We start from the raw sequence: 15,449 nt of genomic DNA, 5'->3' as shown, positions 1-15,449 counted from the left end.
TCCCCAGGTGCCACCAGCCCGGGGTGGGGGGGGACAGACGGACAGGAGGGTGCTGTGGCCCTGCCACCGAGATGGGGGGACCTGGGAGGGGACCCTGGGGACATGATGGCACTGGGCGGGGGGGGGGGATGGGGACCCTGGGGAGGGGAGGGGATCGGGGGTCCCTGGGGACACGGCACCCCTCGTCACCCGCACAGGGGGTACCCTGGCACCCACGGCAGGGGATGCTGAGGGCGATGACAGCAGGGGACAGGATGCGGTGACACGCTGGGATCCCCAAAAGCCCGGCCCCGCATACCTGGGTCCCTCCCCCGTGCCTCAGTTTCCCCAGGCGGGGCCAGACACCGGAGCCTCGCAGCACCTTTATTGACAGCAAGCAGCGGCTGGCACCCGTCCCCCGGGGGGACAGCAGTGTCCCCCTGGGGGGGTGCGTGGGGGGGTCAGCAGCGTCACCCCGTCCCTCGGCGCTTGCTGAGCTCGTCCTGCACCCGCTGGCAGAGGGCCCGGCGCAGGGCGGGTTCCAGCGGGCTCCGGGCGCACACCCGTCGCGTCACCTCCTCCGCGCTGTCCCCCTGCGGCACCCCGTCACCTGCTGTGCCCCACGGCAGCACCCCCGTCGCCCCACGGCAGCACCTTCACCCCCCCCCCCCACGCACCCACCCGCTTTATCCCAGGAGAGCCAGCACCCACCGGGCACCCGCTGCGCCCCACGGCACCCGTGGGTGCCCCAACACCCCCCCGCACGCAGCAGCCCCCCCTCCTTGCTCCACTGGCCCCCCCTCCCTGCACCCATGGGTGCCCCCCGGGGGGGGGGGGGGGGGGGTCCCGGACGCTGGGGTCCCCACCTGGTGCACGATGACGGCGGTGACGCGGCCGTCGTCCCCCTCGTACTCCAGGCAGAAGAGACGGGGCCCACGGGTGTCCGTGGGGGAGGGGGGCCCCGGACTGGTGTCTCCCCCGGGACCCCCTGCGGTGCCTGCACCCTCAGGGGGTGGCCAGTGCCCCCCCACACCCCCACGCCCTGGCCCACCCTTGGGTGTCCGTCCCTCCCCAAACCATCTCACGGGTCCCCCCCCATCCCCATCGCTCCCTTAGGTGACCCCCCCACGCCCCAGCCCACCCTTGGGTGCCCCCCCCCCCATACCCCAACCATCTCTTGGGTGCCCCCCCCCCATGCCCTAACCCCCACCAGGGGTGCCCCATTACCCTCCCCCCACCCCTGGGTGCCCCCTCATGTCCCAGCCCACCCTGAGGTCCCCCCGCCCCAATTTGTGTGTGTCCCCCCCACTCCCAAAACACCTCTTGTGTGCCCCCCCCCCCCGCCTTGTGTGCCCCCCATTCCTCCCTTGGGTGCCCCCCCCCCTCCGCTCACCGGGCCGGCGGGGCCGGTACACCTGCTGGTCGGGGCGGCGGGGCCGGGGGGGGGGTCGTGGTGAGCCGCCCCCGCGCCCGCCCCCGCGCCTGCCGCACCGCCCGCTCGTACGCGTCCCTGCAGACCGGGGGGACACCAGGGGGGTTACCGGGGGGGACACGGCAGGGATGTCACAGGGGGTCGCGGGGCCGCGCTGGGCCGGGGCTGGGAGGTTCCCGGGAGGCCCCGGGCCGGTTCAGGGCCCCGCCGGTGGCGGTACCTGGCGATCTGGTTGCGGCGGATGTGCCGCACGAAGCCGTGGCTCATGTCGAGCCGCCCACCCGGCCGGCAGCGCCAGCCCGCGGCCGCCTCCATCAGCCGCCGCCACCGGGGCCGGCCTGGAGGGGGAGGCCGCGGGCGGGGCTGCCCTGCCGGTAACGGGACGCGGTCCCTTTAAAAGCCCCGCCGGCCGCCGCAGGCCCGGCGCGCATGCGCCACCGAAGGGAGGGGCACGCCACACTGCGCAGGCGCAGGAGAGGCGTTGCCCGCCCCGGCGGCCCCGCACATGCGCAGTATCGAGGAAGCGGCGGCGGCCGCCCTGCCGGTTGGCCGCGGTCGCGCCTTCTGCGCATGTGCTGTCGGGACAGACGGGCGGTCCGGCCCCGCCCCTTCCACACCGCGCCTGCGCCATGCCGCCTCCGCGTCTGCGCACTGCGGCCCCCGCGCCTGCGCAGTGGGCGGGATGTCGAGCCGCGGGAAGCGGGAGCGGGAGGCCCGGGCGGCCCCGCGGGGCCCGGGCGGCGGCGGGTCCTCCTCCTCCTCCTCCTCCTCCTCATCGCGGGGCTCGTCGCGGAGCCGCCGGGAGGGGGAGGCGGAGCGTTCCCGGGGGCGGCGGGAGGCGGAGCGGGACCGCGGGCGGCGGGAGGCGGCGGAGCCGGGCCTGGCCCTCCCGCTGCCGGTGGATCCCGCCCGTATCAAGCGGGAACCGGGCACCGGGTCCTGGGGGGGCTCCGCTACCCCCGCCGGCCCCGTGCGGGTCAAGCGTGAGCGTGAGCCTGATGGTGACTCCGATCCGGAGCCCGAACCCACCGGTGGGGACCGGGAGAGCGGGGGGGGGGGGGGCGACACGGGGGGGGGGGGGGGGGGGGGGGGGAGGGAGGGACACACACCGGGGTGTACGGGGGGACACCGGGGCTGATTCTGGGGGTCCCGGGCTCAGGTGCGAGGAGGGGGGGCAGGCAGCGGAGGGGAACCGGGGCTCAGCCCCAGGGGGGCTTTTCGGGGTGGGGGGGACATTTGCTCCATCTCTGATGAGAGGCGTCACCCTGGTACTAACGACCCTCCCTTCATTACTGAGCCCCCCTTTGCTAACGAGCCCCCGTTCCCCCGCCACCCCCGCAGTGCGCTATGGCCGTTTCGACCCCGAGGACCAGCGCAGCCGGCACTGCCCCTACCTGGACACCATCAACAAGTGAGTTGGGGGGGTGGGGATCAGGTCGAGGCTTTTTGGGGGTTCCCCTGGGGGCTACCCCCCGAGTCCTGGGGGTCCCCCTGTCCCTGTGGGTCCCACTTGCAGCTATACCCCTGTCCCAGGAGTGTCCTGGATTTTGATTTCGAGAAGCTCTGCTCCATCTCGCTGTCCCACATCAATGTCTACGCCTGCCTCGTCTGTGGGAAGTACTTCCAGGGTGAGCCCCCCCCGCTCCCGGGGATCGGGGTGCTGCCTGGGGACACACGGGGTCTGCCTGGGGACCAGGGTGCTGTCAGGGGGGACATGGGGACACCCAGGGGCCAGGATGCTGCTGGGAAGGGCATGGGGAACACTCAGGGGTTGGGGTGCTGCTGAGGTGGGGGGGACAGGGGACACCCAGGGGCCAGGGTGCTGCGAGGTGGGGGACACGAAGGATACCCAGGGGCTGGGGTGCTGCTGGGGGACACACCCAGGGGCCAGGGTGCTGTGACAGGGACAGAGGGGACATCCATGGACTGGGGGGAGGCACAGAGGACACCCAGGTGCAGGGGTGCTGCCGAGAGGGGGGCGTGGGGACACCCAGGGACCAGGGTGCTGCTTGGGGCGGGCACGGGGACGCTTGGGGTGGGCAGAAACAGTCTCCAGATGCGGGTGGGGAACGGCTTCTGTCCCATCTCCATCTTCTCCTGGGTTTTCCATTCCCCCTCTCTCCTCCCTGGGGACTCGAGGCTCCTGCTGACCCCACCACCTCCCCCTCAGGCCCCCACCTCAGGCCCCCCCCCCCGCCCTGACCCCCTCCTCTCCCCCACAGGCCGCGGGCTGAAGTCTCACGCCTACATCCACAGCGTCCAGTTCAGCCACCATGTCTTCCTCAACCTCCACACCCTCAAGTTTTACTGCCTCCCTGATAACTACGAGATCATCGACTCCTCGCTGGAGGACATCACGGTGCGGCGGGAGGGGTCCAAGCTGCCCCGGGGGTGGGTTCAGCTTTATGTCCCCCCCAGTTTTCTGACTCTGTTTCTCTCGTGCAGTACGTGCTGAAGCCCACCTTCACTGCGCAGCAGATCACCAACCTGGACAAGCAGGCCAAGCTCTCCCGTGCATACGACGGCACCACGTACCTGCCCGGCATCGTGGGGCTCAACAACATCAAAGCCAACGACTACGCCAACGCTGTCCTCCAGGTATCTCCGGGGTTTGGGGGGGCTCCAGGCTTCATTTTTGGGGTGAAAACCCCCCAAACCCCACTCCTGGGGCTGGCGGGGTTGTTTCCTGACTCCTCTCCCTCAGGCTTTATCCAACGTTCCACCATTGAGGAATTATTTTTTGGAGGAGGAGAACTACAAGAGCATCCAGCGCCCGCCCGGTGACATCATGTTCCTGCTGGTGCAGCGCTTCGGGGAGCTGATGCGGAAGCTGTGGAACCCCCGGAACTTCAAAGCGCATGTCTCGCCCCACGAGATGCTGCAGGCCGTGGTCCTCTGCAGCAAGAAGAACTTCCAGATCACCAAGCAAGGTGAGGAACAGGGTGGGATGGTGGGGGGGGTGCTGGATCCGGCCCCCCCCGACCCTGGTTCTGATTTACTCTCTGGTTTGTAGGCGACGGGGTGGACTTCCTCTCCTGGTTCTTGAACGCGCTGCACTCGGCCCTGGGCGGCACGAAGAAGAAGAAGAAAAGTGAGCGGAGGGCAATGAAGGCCCTTGGGGCACCCCCTCGGGTGATGCTCGTCACCCCTGGTGCCCCCCCCGCAACGTCCTTCTGTCCCCGCAGCCATCGTCACCGATGTCTTCCAGGGCTCCATGCGCATTTTCACCAAAAAACTGCCTCACCCGGATCTGGTGAGTACATGGAGGGGCAAAGCGGGGGGTTTCTTGGCCCGATGGGGGTCTGCAAGCCCCCCCCCTCTGAGCCCCGTGTCCCACAGCCGGCCGAGGAGAAGGCGCAGCTTCTGCAGAACACCGAGTACCAGGAGATGATGGTGGAATCCACCTTCATGTACCTGACGTTGGACCTTCCCACCGCCCCGCTCTACAAGGATGAGAAGGAGCAGCTCATCATCCCCCAGGTCCCCCTCTTCAGCATCTTGGCCAAATTCAACGGCGCCACCGAGAAGGAGTACAAGACCTACAAGGAGAACTTTCTCAAGCGCTTCCAGCTCACCAAGCTGCCTCCCTACCTCATCTTCTGCATCAAGCGCTTCACGAAGAACAACTTCTTCGTGGAGAAAAACCCCACCATCGTCAACTTCCCCATCACGTGAGTGGTGAAGACCCCTTGGGTGGGCGCTTGGGGTCGCCATCTCCCTTTCCCTGCACCCTGTTGGGGGTTTGAAAGCGTCTGGGGGGAGTTAGTAAGCATCTGGAGGGAGTTAGTAAGCATCTGGGGGAGGGTAGTAAGCATCTGGAGGGGGTTAGTAAGCACCTAGGAGGGGTTAGTAAGCATCTAGGGGGGCTTAGTAAGTATTTGGGGGAGAGTTGTAAGCACCTAGGAGGGTTTTGGAGGTATCTGGAGGGGTTTGGAAGCATCCAGGAGGGGTTTGCAGGCATCCAAGGGGGTCTGAGAGCATCTGGGGGGGGGGTTGTGGGTGGTGTAGGGGTTCCTCTGGGGTTTGGGCGCTGGTGACGCCCAGTTGAGGGGTGTTGGCTGCTCTGGGGGTGTCCCACAGGAACGTGGACCTGCGGGAGTACCTGTCGGAGGAGGTGCAGGCGGCACACACCAACACTACCTACGACCTCATTGCCAACATCGTGCACGACGGGAAACCCTCCGAGGGCTCTTACCGCATCCACGTGCTGCACCACGTGAGTGTCCCTTGTCCCTGGTGGGGGAGTGTGTGACAATTGTGGTGACCCCCCTGCGGTGTCACCTCTGTCCCCTCCCATCCACTCACAGGGCACCGGGAAGTGGTACGAGCTGCAGGACCTGCAGGTGACCGACATCTTGCCGCAGATGATCACCCTCTCGGAGGCGTACATCCAGGTGAGGGGCTTCAGTGACAGCGGGGGGGGAGTCCCGGGGGACACTTGTCACCCCCCCAAATTGTCTCCTCGCCCCACCTTGACCCCCTCTTCCCTCCTCTGCCGCAGATCTGGAAGCGGCGCGAGGAGGACGAGACGAACCAACAAGGCGCCTGAGCCCCTTGGGGACACCCGCAACCTCCCCTGGGGGTGCCCGTTCCCCCCTCGGGGGCACCCACAGCCCCCCTAAGAGCACCCATAGCCCCCCCGGAGGCACCCACAGCCCTCCCCGCCCCCGATTAAAGGCCACCCCATGTATTTTTGTAACCGTTTTCCGCCTTTGCTCTTCTTTGGGTGCGGGGGGCGTCGTGGTTTTCACAGCTTCTGGGAGGTGTGAAAACCCGCCCGCTTTCCGAGAAAGCTGCCCCCCCCCTGCACCCTGTCACAGGGCCCCTGCTGCACCCCAAAACACCCAGAAAAATTGGGGAAACTGAGGCAGGGCGGTATCCAAGCTTTATTTGGGGGTTGGGGCTGAGAGACACAGGGCAAGGTGGCTCCTTGTGCCCCCCCCACTTCTACACCCAGACGTGCTGCTGGCAGTGCTGCAGGGCCTGGGGGAGAACAGAGCGGGGTGAGTTGGGGGGCAAGGCGGCCACCAGGACCCCATCTTTGTCCCCTTTGTCGTCGTCATCCCCCCCCCCGCCCTTGTCCCCAACTCACCTGGCAGCGGCGGGCGGCCTCGGGGCTGGAGCACCAGTAGGTCGGGCCCAGGGCACAGGGTCCCGGGTTTGGGGACAGCGTGGGGAGGGGGTGGCCCGGTCCCAGGTCCTTCAGGGTGGGGACATGGGTGTCAGAGGGGTGCCCCGGTACCCACCGCCAGGGTGAGGACACTCCTGGGAACCCCCTCCCCAGGGCCATGAGGTCCTCAGTGCGTCCCTTGGGGCTGTGGCACTCTCAGTGCCCCACCTCGGGGGGGTCCTGTACCTGGTGGCACCCCTGAGCATGTCCCCTGGGGGCTGTGACACCCTTGGGGACCCTGGCACCTTCTCTGGGGGTGTGACACCTTTTGGGGACCTTGCTGTGTCCCCAGGGGTTGTATCACTCCCTCGGGGCTGTGACACCCTGGGACGTGTCCCCTGGGGCTGTGTCACCCCGGAGGGTGTCCCTTGGGGTTGTCGCACCCTGGGACATATCCCTTGGGGCTGTGACACCTTGGAGGGTGTCCCCGGGGGCTGTGACACCCCAGGACTTGTTCCCAAGGGCTGTGACACCCCAGGACTTGTCCCCGGGGGCTGTGACACCCTTTGGGTCCCTGGCATGTCCCCTTGCGTCTGTGACACCCTGGAGCACAACCCTCAGGGCTGTGACGCCCTTGGGTGCCCTGTCACGTCCCCAGGGACCGTGCCACCACCGGCCCCCCCCCCCCCCCCGCAGGCACATCCCCAGGAGCTCACCCGGCGGTGCCACCCCCACCCTTGCCACCCAGTGCCACCACGGCCACCCGGTCACCCCGCTCACCTCGGTGCCGGCACAAGCAGCTGGCGGGGCCGCGGCGGCCCCGAGGGGCTGCCGGGGAGGTGACGACGGGGCGTAACCGTCCTCGGGGCCGCAGGTGAGGAGCAGGCGACAGAGCAGGCGGGGGGCCAGGCGCCCCAGCACCCCCTCCACCAGCAGCACCCCGTACCGCTGCACCAGGCACTGGCACGCGCCCACCACCACCACCGGCAGCACCCGGCACAGCTTCGTCGCCGCCTCCGCCACCGCCTCCTTGGGGATGGCGGCCTCGGCGCGGGCCAGGAAGGTGCGGCACAGCCAGCACAGCGGCAGTGGTATGGGCAGGGCCTTGCCGGCGGCAACCTGGGGACAGGCGTTCACTCTGGAGACTAATGGTGGGGCTGTAGCCATGCTTGCACCCACAGAGGGGCCTATGGGTTCCCAGCCGTGACCGTGCTTATGCCCGTGTAGGTGCCCACAGCGATGCCCCCAGGGCTGCCCGTGTTCATGGCGCATAGGAGTCCTTAACGATGCCCATGTGAATACCCGTGGGCGTGCCCCTGTAGAAGCCTATGTAGATGCCCCCGTAGATTCCCATAGTTATGCCCACGGAGATGCCCATGCCCATGCCGGTGCCCCTGGGCACCCACCGCCCCCAGCCCCGAGGACCCGTACCTGCAGGCGGGTGCTGAGTGCCCCGAGGGGGGGCATGGCCGGGGCACCCCCCGGCTCGCCCGGGCACAGCTCCAGGCGGGCACAGATGGCTGAAGGCTTCTGGGGGGCAGGGTGAGGGCACCCAGCGTGGGGCACCCCACACCCTGAGGTGACCCAGATGGCACAGTGTCCCCAGCACCCGTAGGTGTCCCCGGATGGACAGTGGCCCCAAGCACCCCGAGGTGACCCAGATGGCACGGTGTCCCAAACCCCAGATGGCACCCCCCAGTGTCCCCAGTTGGCATGGTGTCCCCACTCCCCCCAGCACCCCTGAGGTGTCCCTGATCCCCCCAGCACCCCGAGGTGTCCCCAGTTGGCATGGTGTCCCCAATCCCCCCAGCACCCCTGAGGTGTCCCTGATCCCCCCAGCACCCTGAGGTGTCCCCAGATGGCATGGTGTCCCCAATCCCCCCAGCACCCCTGAGGTGTCCCCGATCCCTCCAGCACCCTGAGGTGTCCCCAGTTGGCATGGTGTCCCAGCACCCCAAGGTGTCCCCAGATGTCATGATGTCCTCAATCCCCCCCCAGCACCACCGAGGTGTCCCCGATCCCCCCCAGCACCCTGAAGTGACCCCAGCCGATGTGTCCCCGATCCCCCCAGCACCCCGTGCCACCCCCATCTGTCTGCCACAGCACCCATGGGTGCCCACTCACGAGGTGCCCCTCGAGGTCAATGAGGAGGAGGCTGAAGTACTCGTGCACCAGGTTCTGGCAGGGTGGCACCATGCTGGGCACCGGCAGCGCCGCGCACTCCCGCCGCAGGAACCCCTCCACGGCCGCCTGCGCCCACAGCCACCATGGCACCCGCGGCGGCACCCACGGTGGCCACCCCGTGCCCACCCCCATCCCCACGGGCACCTTGGTGGCCGACTCGTTGGCCATGCGGGTGAGTAGGGTGACGATCTGCTGGCAGTCGGCGCACACGTCCTGCAAGAGGTGGCACCGGGCGCGGGGACGTGAGACATGGGGATGCGAGACATGGGGACACAGGGACGTCTGATGTGGGGACGTATGGCGTGGGGCATGGGATGCGGGGAAATGAGCTTGGGGACGTAGGGAGATATGGCATGGGGACGTGTGGCGTGGGGCAATGGGGACATGGGGGTTTGGGGACACCAGGGCATGGGGGCTTGGGAGAATGGGGACACGGGGGAATGGGGACACAGGGGCTTGGGATAATGGGGAGGGGGACATGGGGGCTTGGGAGAATGGGGACATGGGGGCTTGGGGACATGGGGGAATGGGGACATGGGGGAATGGGGACATGGGACATGGGGACATGGGGGGCAGAGGTGTGTATGGGGACATGGGGGGGCATGGGCCGTGGGGACACGGGTGTATTGGGACATGTGGGGGGAGTATGGGGCCAAAGGGCAGGGGTCCTTTGGGGGTTTGTGGGGCGGGGGGCTCTCACCGTGGCGGGAGGTGCCCAGGCATGGCGGGCGCAGTGCTCCAGGGCCCCGCAGCGCAGCGCCGTCTCCCAGCTCTGGCACCAGGCGTGGGGGGGCACCCCACAATGCCCCCCCAGCACCCCCAGCCCTGCGGCTGCCGTCAGCACCCGGCATCCCCACCCCGGCCTCGCAGGGGGCCCAGGTGTCTGGGAACCCCCACCTCAATGCTCCCCCGCCCCGCTGTCCCATCCCAACCTAAGACCCCAAGAGGGGACCCAGCTGTCCGGGTCCTTCACCCTCAATGTGGGTCTCCCCCCCTCCCTCCACCATAGGGCCCATGGGGAGCGTGCACCCAGCTTGGGGACGACGACCCAGTTTTGGGGGGGCACCCAGCTTTTAGGATGCACGCAGCTGTAGGGAGGGGGATGACCCAGCTCTATGGGGTGCACCCAGCTCTGGGGATACACACCCAGCTTTAGGGGGGCACCCAGCTCTGGGGGGGTACCCAGCTTTGCGGGGGGGGGCACGCAGTTTGGTGGGGGCATCCAGCTGTAGGGGGGGGACACCCAGATCTGGGGGTGCACCCAACCTTGGGGAGTGCACCCAGCTCTCCGCGGTGCACCCAGCTTTGGCAGGAGGGGCACCCAGTTTTGGGGGGCACCCAGGCTGGGGTTGCGGGGGTCCCTACCTGGGGTGGCACAGAGCAGGCTGAGGAGGAGTGCCAGCGCGGGTGACGGTGCCGGTGCCATGGCGGTGCTGGCTGGGCTGAACCCCGCCGGCCTCTTATAGCCCCGGCGGGAGGTGGCCGCTGGGCCGGTGCCAGCACCACGGGGACACGTGCGCCACGGCCACGGGGACACCTGGGGGCTGCCACCCTGTCCCCCCCCCCCGTGGCCCTGCTGGTGTCCCCACAGCCCTGTGTCCCCCGTGGCCATGTCCCCATCGGGGTCACCGTGTCCCCATCCCACCCCGGTGCCCACGGTGTCGAGGGACAGACACGGTGCCGGTCCTGCGGTGACAAAGACTTTTATTGAGCTGGGAGGGACGGGGTGGCCTGTGGCGGGGGGGGACGGGGTGGGGGGACGTTGGTGACATCAGGTGCCTTCAGAGCCGGCTGGTGCCTGGGGTGGGAGAGGTGGCAGCATGTCCCCATGTCCCCGTCCCCCATGTTGTCCTCGTGCCCACACCCCTGTGTCCTATGTCCCCTCACATCCCTGTGTCCTGTGCCACCCCCATGCCCCCCCCGTGTGCCCGTGTCCCATGCCCCTGTGTCCCCAAGCCCCCATGTCCCCGTGTTCTTACACCCTCATGTTCCCATGTCCTCATCCCCTCATGTCCCCCTATGTCCCCATACGCCAATGTCCCCATGCCCCCAAAGCCCCATGTCCCCCCATGTTTCCACATCCCCCCATGTCCCCATGTTCCCATACCTCCATATCCACGTGTCTCCATACCACCATGTTCCCCCACGTCCCCCCAAACCCCCATGTCCATGCATACCTCTGTGTCCCCCCCACATCCCCATGTCCCACGTCCCCATGTCCTCCCACGTCCCCATACTCCCCATGTCCCCACACCCCCCATGTCCCTCCCATCCCCGCATCCCCCCGTACCCCCACGTCCCCATGTCCTCCTATGTCCCCATACCCCCATGTGCCCCCCATGTCCTCCCCTTGTCCCCGCATCCCCCCAAACCCCCATGTCCCCACGACCCCCATGTCTCCCCTTGTCCCCATGTCCCCATGTCCTCCCATGCCCCCTTACCCCCATGTCCACCCCACATCCCCCCATACCCCCCATGTCCCCACACCCCATGTCCCCCCCTTGTCCCCGCATCCCCCAACACCCCCCATGCTCCCCCTTGTCCCCCTGTCCCCCCGTGTCCCCACGACCCCCATGTCTCCCCATGTCCCCCCTTACCCCCTGTCCCGCCCACATCCCCCCATACCCCCATGTCCCCACATCCCCACGTCTCCCCCTTGTCCCCACGTCCCCCCATATCCCCACGTCCCCATGTCCCCCGCACCCCACATTCCCACACCCCCACTTTCCCATGCCCCCCCCCCGCTCCCACCCGCCGCGGCAGCACCCACGGGCGCGCCACCCACCCCCCCCGGCCCCACTTTCCCGTCAGGGCTTTGAAGCGCCGCGTCCCTGCCCTCCGCTCGAGAGCCCTCGTGGGCCGGGAGCGGCCGGGACGCCTGGGTCCCCTGGGGGGGGGACGCGGGACACGCATGACTCACCCCCCTCAGGGTTGCAGGGAGCACCAGTGCAGGTTGGTGCAGAGGTGGGTCGGGCTCTCGTGATGCTTCAGAGCCGCCTCGATGGGTGCCAAGGCGTGGTGCAGCAGGCGGCGGCACAGCCCGGCCCCCACTGGCAGCCGCCCGCACACGCGGTGGGTGACGCGCGCCACCCCCGCCTGCCGCACACGTCAGCGCACGAGGGTCTTGTGCGAGGGGCGTCGCCTTGCACGAGGGCATTGCGCGAGGGGGCGTCGCCTTGCACGAGGGCATTGCGCGGGGCGGGGAGGGCCTTGCACGAGGGCATTGCGCGGGGCGGGGAGGGCCTTGCACGAGGGCATTGCGCGAGGGGCGTCACTGCACACGGGGGTCTTGCATGGGGGCATTGCCTTGCACGAAGGCATTGCACCAGGGCATTGCATGGGGGGGTATTGCCTTGCACGAGGGCATTGCACAAGGGGGGGGTAGCACCTTGCACAAGGGCCTTGCATGAGGGTCTTGCATCACTGTACACAGGGGTCTTGCACGGGGGGGCATCGCCTTGCACGAGGGCATCGCCTTGCACACGAGGGCATTGCACGGCAGGGATCACCTCACATGGGGGCATTGCACGAGGGGCATCTCATGGGGGGCACCACGGGCAGGGGGGGACAATGCCTTGCACAGGACCACAGCCTTGCACGGGGGCACCTCGCACGGGGGGGGGGGGGGGCTTTGCACGAGGGCAGTGTCTGGCACGAGGGCACCGCGTGTGTCATTGTGTGTGCCCCCCCCGCGCGCCCCCAAGTCTCACCTTGTCATTGGGGTCGACCACGACGTTCCGGAGCGCCTTCACCACCCGCTTGCAGATGGCGCATCGCACGATGCCGGAGGGCAGCCCCCCCCCGCTCTGTGCACCCACATCATCTCAGCACCCAGCGCCAGCCCAGTGCCCACCAGTGCCCGCCCGGTGCTACCCCAGTCCCTCTCCCGGTGCCCACCCTGGTGCCCTCATGGGTGCCCTCCCAGCGCCTGCCCAGTCCCCCATGGGTGCCCCCCTGCCCCCACGGGTGCCCCCCCCACCCCCTTGCACCCCTGTCCCCCCGTGTCCCCTCACCATGATGTCATCGTCACTCAGCTGGAGCCCGTCCTCATCCTCGGGGTCGGGGGGGGAATGCTGGCCCCCCAGGGTGCCCGGCCAGGGTCCCCCAGCACGCACCAGCAGGGTGCCTGGGGGGGGGGCCCTCGGCCCCCGCCAGCAGCAGGGCTGAGCAGTGTCACATCAGGGGACATGTCCCCATGTCCCCCCCCGCCCCCATGTCCCCATTGTCCCTGTCCCCCCCCCATGTCCCCATCGCCCCCACGTCCCCGTTGTCCCTGTCCCCCCCCATGTCCCCATCGCCCCCACCGCCCCCACGTCCCCATTGTCCCTGTCCCCCTCCCACATCCCCATCGCCCCCACGTCCCCGTTGTCCCTGTCCCCCCCCATGTCCCCATCGCCCCCATGTCCCCATCACCCTGGTCCCCATCTCCCCCATGTCCTCACATCCCCGTCCCCCCTGATGTCCTTGTCCCCTCTTCGTCCCCAACCCTCCATGTCCCCATCCTCCTGCCCCCCCTTCCCCATGTCCCCCCATGTCCCCATCCCTCCATGTCCCCTCTGTCCCCACCCTATGTCCCCCCCATCCCCGTCCCCATATCCCCATCGCCCTGGTCCCCATGTCCCCACGTCCCCATTCCTGTCCACCACAGCCCCATGTCCCCTGTCCCACCAATGTCCCCATCCCTGTCCCCACCACCACCCCCATAACCCCCCCCTGTCCCCGGGGGGGGGGGGGTCCGCACCAGTGACCCCGCTGAGCAGGGCCAGCAGCAGCAGGGCCATGGTTGCCTGTTCCCAAACCCTGGGGGGACATTTATATCCCCACAGGGTGGGGTGACACCCGGGGTGATGGCAGGAAGAGGCCCCCCCAAAAACCACAGCGGCCGCAGCGGTGGGGGGGAGATGTCGGGGGGACGCAGACATCCGGGAACAGCGGTCCCCGCTCACGTCTGCTGGGGGGCTGCGAGCTTCCCCCTGCAGTGCCCTGGGGGGGACATCAGGTGGCTGGAGGGGACTGGGGGGGACGGGGGTCTTGGGGGGTCCTTGGGGACCGGGGGGACATCGGGGCAGACAAGAGGAGACCATGGGGACTGGGGGGGACATGGGGAGACAAGGAGGGACCTGGGGGGGGTACATGGGGGGACGAAGGGGGATGGAGGAGGGACCTGGGGGCCTTTGGGGAATGTGGGGGGCTCTGGGGGGGGACAAGGGGACAGTGTGGAGACCTGGGGGGACTTTGGGGATGGGGGGGACAACAAGGGGACACCGTGGGAACCCAGGGGACGTGGGGGGAGCAAGGAGAGAGCACAGGGACACGGGGGGGGCTGGGGGGACGTGGGGCGCTGGGGCGGGCTGGGGGGGGACAAGGTGGGATTGGGGGGATGTGGGAGGACAAGGGGGGGAGACTGGGGGGGACATGGGGGAGGGAGGAGGGACTTCAGGGACCTGGGGGGATTTGGGGGGGGACAAGGGAACACTGTGGAGACCTGGGGGGATTTGGGGGGGGACAAGGGAACACTGTGGAGACCTGGGGGAAATTTGGGGATGGGGGGCAGACAAGGGGACACCGTGGGGACCCAGGGGACGTGGGGGGAGCAAGGAGAGAGCAGGGGGACGTGGGGGGCTGGGGGGACAGGGACAAGGTGGGATTGGGGGGATGTGGGAGGACAAGGTGGGGGGAGGCTGGGGGGACTAGGGGGGCTGGGGAAGATAAGGGGGGACCTGGGGGGGGACAAAGGGAGCTCATGGGGGGATGTGATGGGGGCAGTGCCACCTTCCAGTTCCCAGCAAGTCTCGGGGCCACCGCAAACCCCAAAGCCACCAGCGGGGGGGACGACATTCAGGGGGGCCCTGTCCCTGTCCCCAGCCCTGCCCCCCCTTTCCTGTCCCTGTCCCCGTTCCCCCCGTGAAGCCACAAACCTCCGTCACCCAGGGCCCCCCCTCCTTCCCCTGCGGCACTGGGGGGGCGAAACGGGGGGGGGACAGGGCAGAGCCCCCCCGGCTGCACCCGGTGGTGCTGCCACGGCCGGCGGGGAGGGGACCCATCCCACCGCCCCCCCCGGCCCCCAATGCCCCCCTGACCCCCCCCCCGGACAAATGCAGCCCCCCCCCCGCCCCCAGTGCTCCCAATATCCCCCTGCCCTCATTTCTCCCCAGTGTTCCCATTCCCCCCAGTACCCCCAGTATTCCCAGTACCGCAAGAGTCCCATTCCTCCAATACCCCAGTGCCCCAATTACCCCCCATTACTCCCTCAGAACCACCAGTGCTCCCCAGTATGTCTCAGTACTCCCAGTACGCCCCAGTACCCTCCATTACCCCCAGCGTCCCCCAGTACCCCCATTACCACTATTACCCTCAGTTTCTCCAGTATTCCCCAGTACCCCCAGTATCCGTCAGTGCTCCCAGTATCCCCCCCAGTACCCTCTAGTGCCCTCATTACACCCAGTATCCTCCAGTGCCCACAGTAACCCCCAGTGTCCCCCATATACCCCCAGCACTCCCCATTACCCCCAGTGTCCCCCATTACCCCCAGTGCCCCCCAGTACCTCCTGTTATCCCCAGTATTCCCCAGTGCTCCCTCTACCCCCAGTTTCCCCAGTATCCCCCATTACCTCCCATTATCCCCAGTATCGCCCCAGTGCTCCCAGTACCCCAATAACCCCCCGTGCCCCCCAGTATCCTCCAGTAACCTCCATTACCCCCAGTACTTCCCAGTACCCCAATAACCCCAGTACCCCCCATTAC

At 68.4% G+C, this 15,449-nt stretch overlaps 3 protein-coding genes and 1 long non-coding RNA gene across 6 annotated transcripts; 1 reads left to right on the top strand and 3 right to left on the bottom strand.

Moving 5' to 3' along the window:
* Window positions 1-349: 349 nt before the first annotated feature.
* C13H2orf68 (chromosome 13 C2orf68 homolog) lies at window positions 350-1,845 on the bottom strand. The gene is given in 5 exon segments (XM_030034814.1): window positions 350-572; window positions 846-967; window positions 1,373-1,427; window positions 1,429-1,489; window positions 1,632-1,845. Coding segments are annotated over 5 exon segments (456 nt in total). The 5' UTR covers window positions 1,727-1,845; the 3' UTR covers window positions 350-449.
* Window positions 1,846-1,901: 56 nt separating this feature from the next.
* Window positions 1,902-6,110, top strand: USP39 (ubiquitin specific peptidase 39). 2 transcript variants are annotated; one of them, XM_030034744.2, is made up of 12 exons: window positions 1,902-2,442; window positions 2,753-2,822; window positions 2,945-3,039; window positions 3,634-3,770; window positions 3,857-4,009; window positions 4,116-4,341; window positions 4,425-4,502; window positions 4,597-4,664; window positions 4,751-5,082; window positions 5,492-5,627; window positions 5,719-5,805; window positions 5,913-6,110. In XM_030034744.2, exons 1-12 carry the CDS (start codon window positions 1,917-1,919, stop codon window positions 5,958-5,960), a joined length of 1,956 nt encoding a protein of 651 aa, XP_029890604.1. In that variant the 5' UTR covers window positions 1,902-1,916; the 3' UTR covers window positions 5,961-6,110. The 2 variants fall into 2 exon arrangements, with proteins under 2 accessions (XP_029890604.1, XP_029890605.1); XM_030034745.2 differs by lacking the exon at window positions 2,945-3,039 and having other exon boundaries at window positions 2,026-2,442.
* A 167-nt stretch (window positions 6,111-6,277) lies between these two features.
* On the bottom strand, window positions 6,278-10,131 carry SFTPB (surfactant protein B). Its single transcript, XM_030034799.2, has 9 exons — window positions 10,071-10,131; window positions 9,888-9,954; window positions 9,406-9,568; window positions 8,850-8,918; window positions 8,646-8,771; window positions 7,953-8,051; window positions 7,302-7,640; window positions 6,504-6,611; window positions 6,278-6,394 (listed from the first exon to the last, which is right to left on the bottom strand). Exons 1-9 carry the CDS (start codon window positions 10,129-10,131, stop codon window positions 6,359-6,361), a joined length of 1,068 nt encoding a protein of 355 aa, XP_029890659.2. The 3' UTR covers window positions 6,278-6,358.
* Window positions 10,132-10,392: 261 nt separating this feature from the next.
* Window positions 10,393-14,717, bottom strand: LOC115349929. Of its 2 annotated transcripts, none has more exons than XR_003926274.1 (6): window positions 14,624-14,717; window positions 13,447-13,688; window positions 12,719-12,868; window positions 12,416-12,511; window positions 11,626-11,801; window positions 10,393-10,503 (listed from the first exon to the last, which is right to left on the bottom strand). It is a non-coding gene; the product is annotated as an uncharacterized LOC115349929 (long non-coding RNA). The 2 variants fall into 2 exon arrangements; XR_003926275.2 differs by lacking the exon at window positions 14,624-14,717 and adding an exon at window positions 14,478-14,578.
* Between the last annotated feature and the right edge of the window lie 732 nt (window positions 14,718-15,449).

The sequence above is a fragment of the Aquila chrysaetos genome, chromosome 13, assembly GCF_900496995.4.
Source record: "Aquila chrysaetos chrysaetos chromosome 13, bAquChr1.4, whole genome shotgun sequence".
In the NCBI taxonomy this organism is placed as follows: Eukaryota; Metazoa; Chordata; class Aves; order Accipitriformes; family Accipitridae; genus Aquila; species Aquila chrysaetos.
Note: the sequence above shows the minus strand (reverse complement) of the source record. Positions and strands in the feature narration are given on the sequence as shown.